Below are 13,820 nucleotides of genomic sequence, written 5' to 3'. Positions count from 1 at the left end.
AACAATGCCACGAAGTATTACATTGCCGTGTATGTAAAGTGAAGTAGGAGTAAGAAAGAAAATCTAGCTGCAGTCTCCGCTTCCAACTGTTCCCCAGGTGATCCCTGGGAAGGTTACTCTAGTTCACTGAGTATGGATTTTACCTGTAAAATGAGAGGTGAGGACACCTTCAGGCAGGTGAGCCTGCCTGCAGCACTGCTGGGAAGGACGGAGAGAGACATGGGGAGGGTCCCTTGCTCAACAGTCTCGCAGCCCCCTTCCCATTTCAATTGTCACACTTAACTAACTCTAGTTATATACGACAGTGCCATTTTTATTTACTGTCTCTCCCATGACAGTGTGGGTTCCCTGATGGTCAAGAGAACATTCTGATTACCATCACATTCTCAAGGCCTAGCACCCTGTCTTACACAGAGCTTTATACTTTATAAATATATGATTACTATTTTATAGCAAGATTAATACCTACTAGACCTTAAATCCTTTTCCTCACATAATCTTTGTTGTTAAGATGTAAATACCAGTGTGATTTTTAAAAATACTGAAAACATTCTGAATATTCATTATATGTTGGGTAATTTCACGTATATTTAATCAAACCACTGAAAAGACAGCTTCAGAAATCTAGGACATGTCTCTAACCCTGACTGGGGTGGGGGAACACAGACTATCACCGAGCCCCAGATGGAAGCCTCATGAGGGCATCTTACTAGCTGTGGTTTCCTACATTCAGGCCAAGCAACCATCAGATTTCATGTTCATTTCCCAATAGGTTACGGTACTTGGGAGGTATGGGGTGGGGAGAGGGGAGGAAGTCCTTTCTGAGCAATACAAATGGTAATTACTTGGCAGCTGTATTTCTCAATTATGAAATTCGTGTTCTAGTACAGATCAGTCTCATGAGTTAGGGTGGCCAGGAGCCTAAGTCTTCCATTAAGTTCTAGATGTGCTCTGTGGAGAGGCCAAACCCTGGAGTAGAAAGAGGTAAGAGCAACCTTGAGACCTCTTATCACCACGGCTCTGCATCATCTCTACTGTAATATTAACAGGTGATGAAATATGTCTCACTGGTAGATCTACTATTCTCAGTTTCTTGCTCACATAGACAATGCTGTATAGCAAGATACCAAAAAACCAAACTTCTCCATCTCAGCATGATACTGGAGTCAAGTAAAATTTCCATGCTTAAAAAAAAAGATATCGAAGGGAAACCTAGGGCCAGGTCAAAAGGCCTAGAATTCAATTAAAAATGGACCAAAGGGTTGGGCATGATGGCTCACACCTGTAAGCCCAGCAGTTTGGGAGGCTGAGGTGGGCAGATCATTTGAGGTCAACATGATGAAACCCTGTCTCTATTAAAAATACAAAAAAATGAGCCAGGGGTGGTGGTGCGTGCCTGTAATCCCAGCTACTGGAGAGGCTGAGGAAGCCACAATTGTGTCATTGTACTCCAGCCTGGGTGACAGTGAGACCTTGTCTCAAAAAACAGACCAAAGACTCAAGGGCCTGGAAGTACTGTAGGCACAAGAAGTAGAGGGCCGGGCTGGCCTAGTTCCATTCCACGTGATGCTGTTACGTGACAGGAAACAGCAAGCAAACAAGCCGCCGTCAACTGAGCTGGCAGGAAAAGAAATATTAAAAAATGGACACAGGCTGGGTGTGGTGGCTTATACCTTCAAAATCCCAGCACTCTGGGAGGCTGAGGCAGGAGGATGCTTGAGCCCAGGAGTTTGAGACTCACCTGGGCAACATGGCAAAACCCCATCTCTACAAAAAATGCAACAATTAGCTGAATGTGTTGGCAGGTACCTGTGGGCCCAGCTACTCAGGAGGCTGAAGTGGGAGGATCACCTGAGCCCAGGGAGGTCCAGGCTGCAGTGAGCTATGAATGCACCACTGCATTCCAGCCTGGGCAACAGAGAGAGAACCTGTCTCAAAAAAAAAAAAAAAAAAAAAAAAAGACATAAATAAGTGGAATTTGATGGCAGAAGGCTGATATAAAAAGTTTTTACATGCAAGAGATCTTTAACATTCAGAGAGAGAGAGAGAGAAAAAAAAAAGAAAAAGAAAAAACCCTGTAGGTCCTAGTACCTACACTTAACCAAAATTCATTATTTTACTTCCTTTCAATTATCTTTTCCTTATTCCAGTGTGTTTATGTTTTAAACATAATTATAATCATAAGTATAATTTTGTATGCTAATTTTTACATTTAATGTGTCAAATATTTTTCCATGTTATGTGATTTCTGCAAAAATTTTCATTGACCAATATAATAATACATCAAGAAATATTCCAGAGTTTACTTAATGATGGATATTAAAGCTACTTTAAGGGTGACATTATGTCTTACTTTAAGGCTCATGGCATACACTGTCAAACGATCTTCCAAATGCATCAAAAATCTGTGCTTCTTTAGTTCATGTGTTAACTGAGTCAGAGGGCAGTCAATAAGCTACGGAGTAGTATTTGATACAAGATGTTTTAGAAAATATGAAAACTGACTAGCTTACGTTCGAACTTTATGCCGACCAATGATGAAAGAAACCTTCCTGGTCCAGGGATTCACGAAGCTGGACCAACTGGAATCCAGTATGATGTAGTCTCCATTTTGAGTACAGAATCGAATGGGAGAATGTTCAAAGGGAGGATGCCCTGCATACTTCAAGACTATATAAAATAAAAAGATAAAATTGGATTTATTTAACACAAATACTGACTACAAATGTCCTTTTTTAGCTATTTATTTGTAAATGTTTTAGTATTTTGTTTTTGTTTTGTTTTGTTTTTTTTGAGACACAGTCTTGCTCTGTTGTCCAGGCTGGAGTGCAGTGACATGATCTTGGCTCACTGCAACCTCCACCTCCCAGGTTCAAGCAGTTCTCACGCCTCAGGCTCCTGAGTAGCTCGGATTACAGGCATGTGCCACCGTGCCTAGCTAATTTTTGTATTTTCAGTAGAGATGGATTTCACCATGTTGGCCAGGCTGGTCTCGAACTCCTGACCTCAGGCGATCTGCCCACCTTGGCCTCCCAAAGTGCTGGGATTACAGGTATAAGCCACTGTGCCTGGCCTGTTTTAGTATGTTTAAATAGAAAACAATTGCTTTAGCAGTTTCAATCTACTGTCTATTTGGTTAACGGCTGCACTCTAATGAGATGAAAAGAAAAATCAGAACAAATCAATGATAGAAAAACATTTCTTCCAATAAAGAAGTAGGTCCTTACCTTTTTGGTGTATGGCAACCATCAGAGAACGATCTTCAGGGTGCAGGTAGGTTAAGATCGAAGTTCCAATCAGGTCCTGAGGTAGGTAACCCAGCAAAGGCACTGCTCTGGGATACAGATACACAACACAGGTAGCATATGTTACACTCGTCAGGTAATTCCTATAATTTATATACTTTTAAAAATACTTCTTAATTTCATTCTAAATTTGAAACAATTTTATGCAAAGCTATTTATCTTAGCATTTATAAAAACAAAAAAGAACCCAAGTGCCGATCCTGGGGGAAATGGCTGCGTAATCTAACACATGTTGGTTATCTGACACTTTGCATCAGAATCATCTAGGGAACTTGCTAAAATACAGATCATATATTTAATCAAAGAACTGAAATACAGCTTCAAAATCTAGGATGTATCTCTAACCCTGACTGGGGTGGGGAACACAGACCATCACCGAGCCCCAGATGGAAGCCTCATAAGGGCATCTTACTGGCTGTGGTTTCCTATGTTCACACCAAGCAATCATCGGATTTCATGTTCATTTCCCAACAGGTTTCCGTACTTGGGGGGTAGGGGGTGGGAAGAAGGGACGAAGTCCTTTCTGAGCAATATAAATGATAATTATTTGGCAGCTGTTATTTCTTAACTATCACATTTGTGTTCTAGCACAAATCAGTCTCATGAGTTAGGGCAACCAGGAGCCCATGTCTTCCATTAAGTTCTAGACGTGCTCTGCGGAGAGGTCAAATCATAGGCTCACTGTAAGCTTACTAAATCAGAATCTCTGGAAGTAAGACCACGCATCTGTATTTTCAGCAAGTTCCTTGGAGGAATCCGATGCCCTCCATTATGTTTATGTTGCCATTTAAAAAGTCTACAAAAAGCACATTGTAACATAGAAAGATGCTGATGATGTGAAATGAATAAAGCAGGTTGCTAATTCATACAGCATAATTAAAATTACATAAAAACAATGTCACCCAAAAGGTGATATCAGATAGACAGCCAGCTAGTATACAGATATAGTTTCAGGATAAAGGTTCAGGGGAAACTTAGAATAGTAAGACTAAGGATGCCTCAGAAAAAACTGGATTCCGTAAGTATTTTCCACGTGTAGAAACCCACAAACATTTTCTTCTTTTTTTGTTTTGAGACAGAGTCTTGCTCTGTCGCCAGGCTGGAGTGCAGTGGCACGATCTCGGCTCACTGCAACCTCCATCTCCCACATTCAAGTGATTCCCCTGCCTCAGCCTCCTGAGTAGCTGGGACTACCTAACACAACAGATTTAAGCTATTTTTAGAATTATATTTAACTAAATTTCCTTACTTTATACAGATTAAGTATCTCACCCATTACTATTTGGTTTCAGAGTAAATATCAAATAAACTCACTTTCAGATGTTAAAATTTTTTAATTAAAAAAACTATCAAGGTCGGGCACGGTGGCTCACACCTGTAATACTAGCACTTTGGGAGGCCAAGGCGGGCAGATCACGAGGTCAGGAGATTGAGGCCAATATGGTGAAACCTGATCTCTACTAAAAATAGAAAAATTAGCCTGGCGTAGTGGTACGCTACCTGTAACCCCAGCTACTTGGGAGGCTGAGGCAGGAGAATCACTTGAACCAGGGAGACAGAAGTTGCAGTGAGCACAGATTATGCCACTGCACTCCAGCCTGGTGACACAGTGAGACTGTCTCAAGAACAACAACAACAACAACAACAACAAACAAAACACACAACTATCAAAAAAATGTTTTTCATACTTTTGCTTTACAGTTATGTGTGGTATGGTATATTGGTTCCCAGATTTTCAAATTTCATGAGTAAGTAAAATTTTAAAATAAATGTGGGAAAAAAACTTGGGATACTGATATAGTGATACTTATATTTACTCCAAATAAAGATATTAAAAAACAGCAATACACAATAACAACTGCCTACTATTACTATCCTTTAAATAACAAAGATTATTTCAACATCCCTCAAAAGTAGGAAGGACATAAGTTCAAAATAAAGAACAATTCTTTACAAAAAAATCATCCGTTCTCCCCGCCTTTGCCCCTGCTTCAGACTAACCAAAATTGCATCCTAAGCTGATTTGAGATGCACTTGCCAAGTGGAAATAACACCAGAATAGGTGCTAGAAGACCAGAGTCTTGGTCCCAGTTTAAGCGCAGATACTACACATCTGTTCTCAGCAAACTGGCCCCTGGGTTCATTGTCTTCCTCTGTAAAATGAAATAATTCTTGGCCTACCTAAAGTATACTGTTGTGAAATCAAATATAACTTGTAATCACTTTATAATATGCAAGATATTAATATTAAAAATTTAGATAACATGCATTTCCATGTAACAAAAATCAAACAGGTAAATGGATAGATTTCAGTTGTATAATGTATAAACATGCAAACATAATGTAAACTTCTTCACATTTATATTTACTTCCAGAAACAAATTTCTTTTAGGCTTAAAGAAGTACTCACCTTTCATCTACTTCAAGAAAAACACACCCTGGGGTGTGCGTTGTGGTAAAGATTCTTTTATTCACTGGGACTCGAGGAGCTAGGAAAAAAAAAAAAAAGAGACTCATTTAAAGGCAAATATCTAATTAATTATTCACTTACCTACCTAACATTAAAAAGAGAACAAAATCTTTATGAAATTGAAGAGAAAAAATTAATAAAAATAAAATCAATGCAGGAAAGAGAAGCAGAAATTAAATTTTTCTTTTATAAGCAAACTTCCCTGAGTCCTTCCCCATCCCATGGAATTGTGTCCTACTTTGCAAGTTGTATAAGTTTATAAATTCTTGTATTCTTGTTCTCTATAGCTGATAACTGTTAAGTTTCTGTAGCACAGCGAAGGTCATAAGAAATGCCCAAGCAGGCAGGACTCCAGCCTTCTGGGCACTGTAGCAGAAGGCAATAGATAAGGCCCGTGCTAGAATCCTTGAGCTCGACAGACAGCGAACATCTGGGTCGCATAGCAACAGTCATATGTAAGCCTAAATTAGGTGCCTATCATTGCTTGATAAATTGCCTTGGTTCTACACCTGCAAACTTGTTTTAGCGCCACTGTGTATTTCATGTATAAAAAGTCAAGCCCTGCCTTTGTTAAGGGCTCAGCCATTTTGTTCCCAGCCAGGGAACCAGCTGGGCCAGTGTACACCTAAAATAAACTCCTTCTGTAACCTCAACGGTCTCTCTGAAATCCTGCAACAAAATGGTACAAATCTCATTTAGTGGCCTGGCCTTCAAGCAGCCGAAGCTACAGTTAAATGATAATTTCATTACTAACTACATTTTATTTAGGGTAAAAAGTGAAGCCTACTAAAGTCAATTTTAAAGAGAGAGAGAAAGAATGTGCACATTAAATAGTTATCTCTCTTTTTTTTTGAGACAGAATCTCACTCTATCCCCCAGACTGGAGTGCAGTGGCACGATCTCAGCTCACTGCAACCTCCGCCTCCCAGGTTCAAGTGATTCTCATGCCTCAGCCTCCCAAGTAGCTGGGATTACAGACACCTGCCACCATGCCTAGCTAATCATAAATAATTTAATAGTTAAAACTGGAACAACTAAAAAGTTTAATCAGATTTAGTAGCTGCATATAACTAAACAAACAAAAATATTACAAATATTATTTAGTACCATATGGATATTCGAGGTCAGGAGTTCGAGACCAGCCTGGCCAACATGGTGAAACCTGTCTCTATTAAAAACACAAAAATTAACCAGAGTGTTGGTACACATCTGTAATCCCAGCTACTTGGGAGGTTGAGGCAGGAGAATCACTTGAACCTGGGAGGCGGAGGTTGGAGTAAGCCAAGATTGTGCCACTGCAGTCCAGGCTGGGAGAAAGAGCAAGACTTCATCTCAAAAAAAATGGTATGGTCAGTTCTGTTCTAATGCTTGCTTTAAAAATGAAGTGCAACCGGGCACGGTGGCTCATGCCTGTAATCCCAGCACTTTGGGAGGCCAAGGCAGGCTGATCACTTGAGGTCAGGAATTTGAGACCAGCTTGCCCAACAAGGTAAAACGCTGTCTCTACTAAAAATACAAAAATTAGCAGGGCATTGGGGCAGGCACCTGTAATCCCAGGTACTTGGGAGGCTGAGGCATGAGAATCGCCTGAACCTGGGAGGTGGAGGTTGCAGTGAATTGTGCCACCGCACTCCAGCCTGGGTGACAGAGCGAGACTCAAAAATTAAAAAAAAAATACATAAATGAAGTGACTGATATATTCGGGATCAATTTGAGCAAATGCTAATATCTCATTTGCATATGCACTATTTCATTTTCAAGAAAGCTTAAGTGAATGCAGAAAACAGCATCCAGTTGAAAGGAGCTACTTACGAATACACAAAAACAGGTGTGATGGCTCATACCTATAATCCCAGAACTTTAGGAGGCCAAGGCAGGAAGATCACTAGAGCCCAGGAATTCGAGACCAGCCTAGGCAACATAGTGTGACCCTGTCTCTACAAAAAATAAATAAGTAAATAAAATTAGTCGGGCATGACGGTGAGTGCCTGTGGTCCTAGCTACTTCGGAGGCTGAGACCAGAGGATCACTTAAGCCTTGGAGTCTGAGGCTGCAATGAGCCATGATCACACACTGCGCTCTAGCCTGAGTGACAGAGCAAAACCCTGTCTCAAAACAAAGCAAAACAGTAACAAAAAAAGAATACGCAAAAACATAGATATACACCTCAAACATCTACCTGCTACCTCCGTCCGTCCTGTGGTATGAGCCATATTTACTGCAGTGTTTGTGTATTTCCTAATCATTTAACACATGTGAAACCATGTTACCATTTTTATTTGATTCCTGTCTTATTTTTGATGTGCATCTAAGTTTTTGAGTTTTGTGCTCCTAAACCCCTTTTTCCCATAAGCCCTGTTGTTTTTATTGTGTGGCTGTTGCACAGGATGGTGATTTGTAGGAGAGAATATGTCGTATTACATCCAAACTGACTTTAAGTAATACATGGAAGCTGCCTATGTATTAATATATGCACTAGAAATATAGTTCTGCTCGTAAAAGATATAATATACATTTTACTCAGGGAGTTACACACTTCAAAAACATAAAATCGCGCTTGTGGCCTCTCTGGGAAACAATTTCAGCATTCTTCTTTCATACAAGACAAGCGGAAGGCCACACTGAATGGGTCACCAGCAGAGAGAGGACTAGAAGATTGCATCTGCTGTGACCATTCGTTCAGCCATGCAGACCACAAAGGCAATGACTGCAGAAGCAGCCAAAGTCAGTAAACAGACATCAGTAAAAAACAGCTTCAGGCCGGGCGCGGTGGCTCAAGCCTGTAATCCCAGCACTTTGGGAGGCCGAGGCGGGTGGATCACGAGGTCGAGAGATCGAGACCATCCTGGTCAACATTGTGAAACCCCGTCTCTATTAATACAAAAAAATTAGCTGGGCACGGTGGCGCGTGCCTGTAATCCCAGCTACTCAGGAGGCTGAGGCAGGAGAATTGCCTGAACCCAGGAGGCGGAGGTTGCGGTGAGCCGAGATCGCGCCATTGCACTCCAGCCTGGGTAACAAGAGCGAGACTCCGTCTCAAAAAAAAAAAAAAAAAAAAAACACAGCTTCAAACCCCTGAAGAGTTTAAGGGTCAAACTGGAGACTCAAGTGCTCTTTTTTTCCTCTATGACTGACATAAACAGATTTTCCCATGTTCCTATCTGATTGTTGACATTTCTGCATCTTATCTACTGACTTACCTTCGTAACCAGAGTGAATCTTTTCAACCACAGTGAGACAGCAAGGCTCTGATTCCGATTCTGGCTGTGCAGGGTGATGGACATGAATCAGATAAGGGATGATCCGGAATGGGGAGGGACGCTTCTCTTGCTCTCTGTCTTCACCTCCACTGAGGAGATTAAAGATATTAGTGCTGGTCCTGATGCACCCTCCAGGCCCACTGTGAAACAAGGCTGGGAGAAATGTTTTATTGGTAATTTCCAAGAGAGACATACCCATATTTAAAATGTTTAAACATGTTTGTTTTGAAAAGAAAGAATATGTTAGCTTAAATTTTTGATATAATTCAACAAGGAAGAGGTTGTGTAAAGAGCTGGCTTAGGTTACTGTGAGTGTAAAAACAGAACTAGTGTTTCCACACCTTTTCTCCTGACCCCCATGCGCTGAATTCCCAGTTTGACTTTTCCCCTTCTGCTGTGAAGAGAGACAGGCATAGCTGTCTCATCTGTCTCATGTCACACATCTACATCAGCTGTCACAAGAGAGAAAACGGGGTCCCCTGCAATCAAGACCCGGAGCCAGTTCTGTCATCCATTTCTATACTCTCTAAAAACCAATTTAATCTCCAGCTTCAGTGATGCCCTCATCATCGACCCTCACATGTGGTCAGGCGCTCCGTCCATATAGGCATCTGGCTAAGGAGGAAAGAAAAAGCTGAGGCTAAAACCGAGTTCAGCAAGCCCTGCCCTGGCCCAGAGGGCATGCCCTTTCCACTCCTCACCAAGAATCTCTTGGTAGGGGGCTCTGATTGACGACTTCAAAGATCATCACCCTGTGTTATCACTGCAGCTGCTTCTGCTGGGAGATGCTACTTCACCTAAAATCAGAAAGCCCAAGACTGAATTCACACTCACCCACTTTTACCAATCACACATCTACTCTCTCACCAGCACATAAAGGTGTGACCACAATCCTAAGGGAGTCTTTACTGCCAGAGATTCTCCAGTTCATTCTCACTCCACCTCACTCTTTTTTTCAAAAAACAGAGTCTTACTCTGTTGCCCAGGCTGGAGTGCAACAGCACAATCTTGGCTCACTGCAACCTCTGCCTCCCAGGTTCAAGCCGATTCTCCTGCCTCAGCCTCCCAAGTAGCTGGGATTAAAGGTGTGTGCCACCACACCTGGGGTTTCACCATGTCGGCCAGGCTGGTCTCAAACTCCTGACCTCAGGTGATTCGCCTACCTGGGCCTCCCAAAGTGATGTGATTACAGGAGTGAGCGACTGTGCCTGGCCAAAACAAAATATTAATGTAGTGTTCTATATTCACACATTATTTGACCTTCCTTCTCTGTCTTAAAAAAAAAAAGGGAAACTAAAATGAGTGTTTCCTACCTCTGTTCACTGAAAATTCCTAGAAGCAATGACAACCCTGTAGCAATAACCATCCCTACCACATAGATTTGGCCTCCAATTATGAATGCCATTTCCCACATGGAACCAGGGATCCTTCGAGAAATGACTGACTCCAAGTCTGGGTTAAGAAATGTCTAAAATGAGTCTGGGGTGTCTCATGCTTAAAACAGTGGACGCTGTCAAAGACCACAGGGCACTTTCACAAAGGTAGAAGGGCCAACCCAAAGGGATTCCTACTGGCCAAAGAAGGGACCATTTTGAGCCTCACAAACCTTAATGAGAACTTTCTCTCTTAGAACGACATTCTGAAATTCTGATGGAGGAAATCAGATGAGATCTGAGCTGAGCTACCCAGTAACTTGGGAAGAGGGAGTTAAGGAACTGCTGCTGGCAGAGATGACACCAGAGTGGCCACGGGTTCAAGTTATTAAAAAGCTGGGTGATGAGACCATATCGGTTCATTAGACTATCTTCTTTTCTGTTATGTTTGAAAATTCCCAAGTAAAAAGTTTTAAAAATAAGTGATAAACTTAAATAAAACATTTCATGCAGAAGTCACAGCTCCCTGTGGCGTGGCCCCTGCTTCCCCATCTTCTTCCATCCTCGCTCCTTCCTCCACTCCAGCCACAGCAGCTCCGTGTCATTCCTCCCACAGGCCAGGCATGCCCCACCCCAGAGCCTCTCAACCTGCTGCTCCCTCTGCCTGGAACACACTTGCTCAGACACTTGCCACCCCCAGATACTGGTGTGGCTCACCCCCTGCCCTCCTTCCAGCTGCTGTTTCCAATTAGGCTTCCTGAGCTCCTGGATAACCCTGAATACAACAGCAAGCTCCCACTTCCCAGAACTCCTGCTCTTTGCTTTACTGTCTACACATAACTTATCACCAGCCAACACATAGGCATCTGAATATGTTTATTATTGGTCTCCTTCTCACTGAATTTAAAGTATATAAGGCAAGAACTCTGCTTGGATCCCAGCAGTGGCAAAGTGTCTGGCTCAAAGAAAGCACCCAAAAATAATTATTAACATCAGAAACACATATAGTACTTATTAGGAGGCAGGTGCTGTTCTAAGATCTTCATACAACTTACTTGCAAATGAACACAGTCCCTCCCACTGCCACGCTCTTCCTCAGGCTGTCCCTCCCAAGCATCCAGATCCTATGAGCTCAAGTCCCCAAATTCCACGGAATATTGGAATATCAGACTATTTCATGGGGTTTTTTCTTCTCTCTAAACATCTAGAGCATTTAGTAACTTCAATATTAAAACTGGCAATCACAACATCATCTTAAAATACTCTTATTATGAAAGTCATGTTATATACATAATATACATAACAGAATATAATATATATAATATAATGTATATAACATAAGGAACACTAATAATATATTGCAGCAAATTTAGAAGATAAAAAATTCAGTAGTAAATCCTACCAGGAATTAACTACTGTTAACATTTTTATCTATTTCCTTCTGGTTCACTGTCTCTAGATCTTTTAAATCTTTCTCACAAATATAAATCTCTTGCTTTCTTTAAAGCTACTAAAAATTTCAAAAATTAATTTTAAATGTGACTGAAAAACAAAACGCAAACAAAAAAGCCCAAAACAATGGTGATTTTGAACTGTACTTCACATCTAGGGACTCTTATACGCTCCTAGAGTTAAGAATTATTTTTCTGGACCTTTTTCCTATTGCATTATTATCTAGTTTTCTCATGAATATGTTTCTTCTCAATCAAAATATAAACTCCTTGTGGTAAGAACCAAGTTTTATTTTTTGTATCTCGCAACAGAAGTGAGCTGAATATACAAGAATCAAAATAAGTGTAAAATAAAATCGGAGCATAATCCACTATTTTTGGCTTCTACAAGCCACTGTACTTACCGGATCCTGCAGAAAAAGGGTTTCACCGGAGCACATTCATACCGTGGAGCTGCTAGAAAGACAGACAGACAGACAGACAGATAGAAAGAAGGATGCCTGGTCAATCACTCCCTCTTAGGCAGGTCTTTCTCAGTGAAACAATGTTTCACCATTACCAAACAACAAATTATTTTTTTAAAGAGAGAGAGAGGTCCCATTAATTAAAATACTATTGGGAAATACTAGAATATGACTGGATCTCAAAATGCAGGAAGACAGTTCTATTTTAATCAAGGGGCTCTCCTTTCTTTAATACCAAAAACAATACTAGTATTTCCCAATTTGTCTTTAATACCAAAGACATACTAGTGTTTCCCAATCCTGAAAACCGTGAGCCTCAGGTGTAACAGTGAGAATCAGATTTATGTCGTTCTCTCATTAATTCCCATAGTTCCCAAAATGCCCATGTTCATTATGTCAAAGGTCAATGTCATTATACTTAGAGACAATAATTCTGGTGGTAATACTCCATTCCATTGTAATAGTCTGGACATCTCTAAAAAACTGGGGATTTCGACTGTTTTCAGTTTTTTAGCTATATGACATATAATTTTCTTTTCTTCTTTAAGTTCTTTTCTTGGATAAATTTCAAAAAGTTGTGTTCCTAGGTTAAATGATAGAATCAATTTATGACTTTCATTGTGTACTGATAAACCTCCAGAAAACTGTACTAATTTTCAGTTTTATTAATGTTTTCTCACAACCCTCATGCCAATGACTTGCTATCAATTCTGTTAATTTTTGCATCAATTTTATTGATTTATGAGGTATTAATTCAGAAATGTCTAAATTTGCCTATCTCAGCGGCAGATGAGGGGGCTGAAATTTCTGCCCAGTGTTTGTTAAGTATATGTATTTCTCGAGTTTCCTGAATATCTTTTGGGAATTTGTTCACTGAAACAAATAGTCTCTAGTTATAGGAACCATGGAAAACTGTGAGATGTTTAAAAAACATACACTGAAGCTTGCATATCAGTGAGAATTCAAAAGAACTGAAATACTGAATAAGAAGCCCAGGTCTTGATACTTCTAAGGAGACGATCACAGGAACAGTCAGAAAGCATTAATAAAGCACTGAAGATTGGTATAATCTTCTACAGAAAATAGCCTTTACTGTGAGGTCAGTTTGCTTACACCACTTATTCATCATACCAGGCACCTGAACTCCAAAGTAGTCACTAGAAGTCCTGGACCACTGAAAGCCAGACTATGTGAGCTAAGACAACAGACATGAGCCCATGATGCATCTTCATTCCCAGGCTGTAAATATGTGATGCTCGTTTCTAAAAGCGTGCCCTGAAGCAGTCATGGTCAAACCCTTCTAAGAGGTTTGTACAAGACATGTTAAATAAAAACATTTTCTAATACAGGACCAGAGGCTGACAATTGCTGAGTGGATAGCTTCCTAAGTCCTCCTAACGTTCTATGTGCTCAAAGTAAGGGATCGGAGGAGGTAACACAGGCACAGCCTACAAAGGGGGCAGAGTTAACCAACTGCTCTCAAGAAGGGTTTCGATT

The 13,820-nt window shown here is 40.7% G+C and overlaps 1 protein-coding gene across 7 annotated transcripts in view; it reads right to left on the bottom strand.

Annotated features, from left to right (window-relative positions):
- The window catches only part of PER3 (period circadian regulator 3), a 61,678-nt gene that overhangs the window by 40,029 nt on the left and 7,829 nt on the right, over positions 1 to 13,820 (bottom strand). For all 7 annotated transcript variants that reach the window (XR_010337683.1, XM_064363198.1, XM_064363201.1 and 4 more), the window contains 5 exons: positions 12,264 to 12,315; positions 8,976 to 9,124; positions 5,716 to 5,794; positions 3,228 to 3,334; positions 2,514 to 2,670 (listed from right to left, as the gene is read on the bottom strand). Coding sequence is in view for 6 of the 7 variants with exons in the window: in XM_064363198.1 (XP_064219268.1) it covers positions 2,514 to 2,670; positions 3,228 to 3,334; positions 5,716 to 5,794; positions 8,976 to 9,124; positions 12,264 to 12,315 (544 nt within the window). In the remaining variant the exon portion in view is untranslated. The remainder of the gene's footprint in view (positions 1 to 2,513; positions 2,671 to 3,227; positions 3,335 to 5,715; positions 5,795 to 8,975; positions 9,125 to 12,263; positions 12,316 to 13,820) is intronic.

The sequence above is a fragment of the Aotus nancymaae genome, unplaced genomic scaffold (assembly GCF_030222135.1).
Source record: "Aotus nancymaae isolate 86718 unplaced genomic scaffold, 86718_ANA_hifiasm-v0.15.2.pri h1tg000053l, whole genome shotgun sequence".
NCBI lineage: Eukaryota > Metazoa > Chordata > Mammalia > Primates > Aotidae > Aotus > Aotus nancymaae.
Note: the sequence above shows the minus strand (reverse complement) of the source record. Positions and strands in the feature narration are given on the sequence as shown.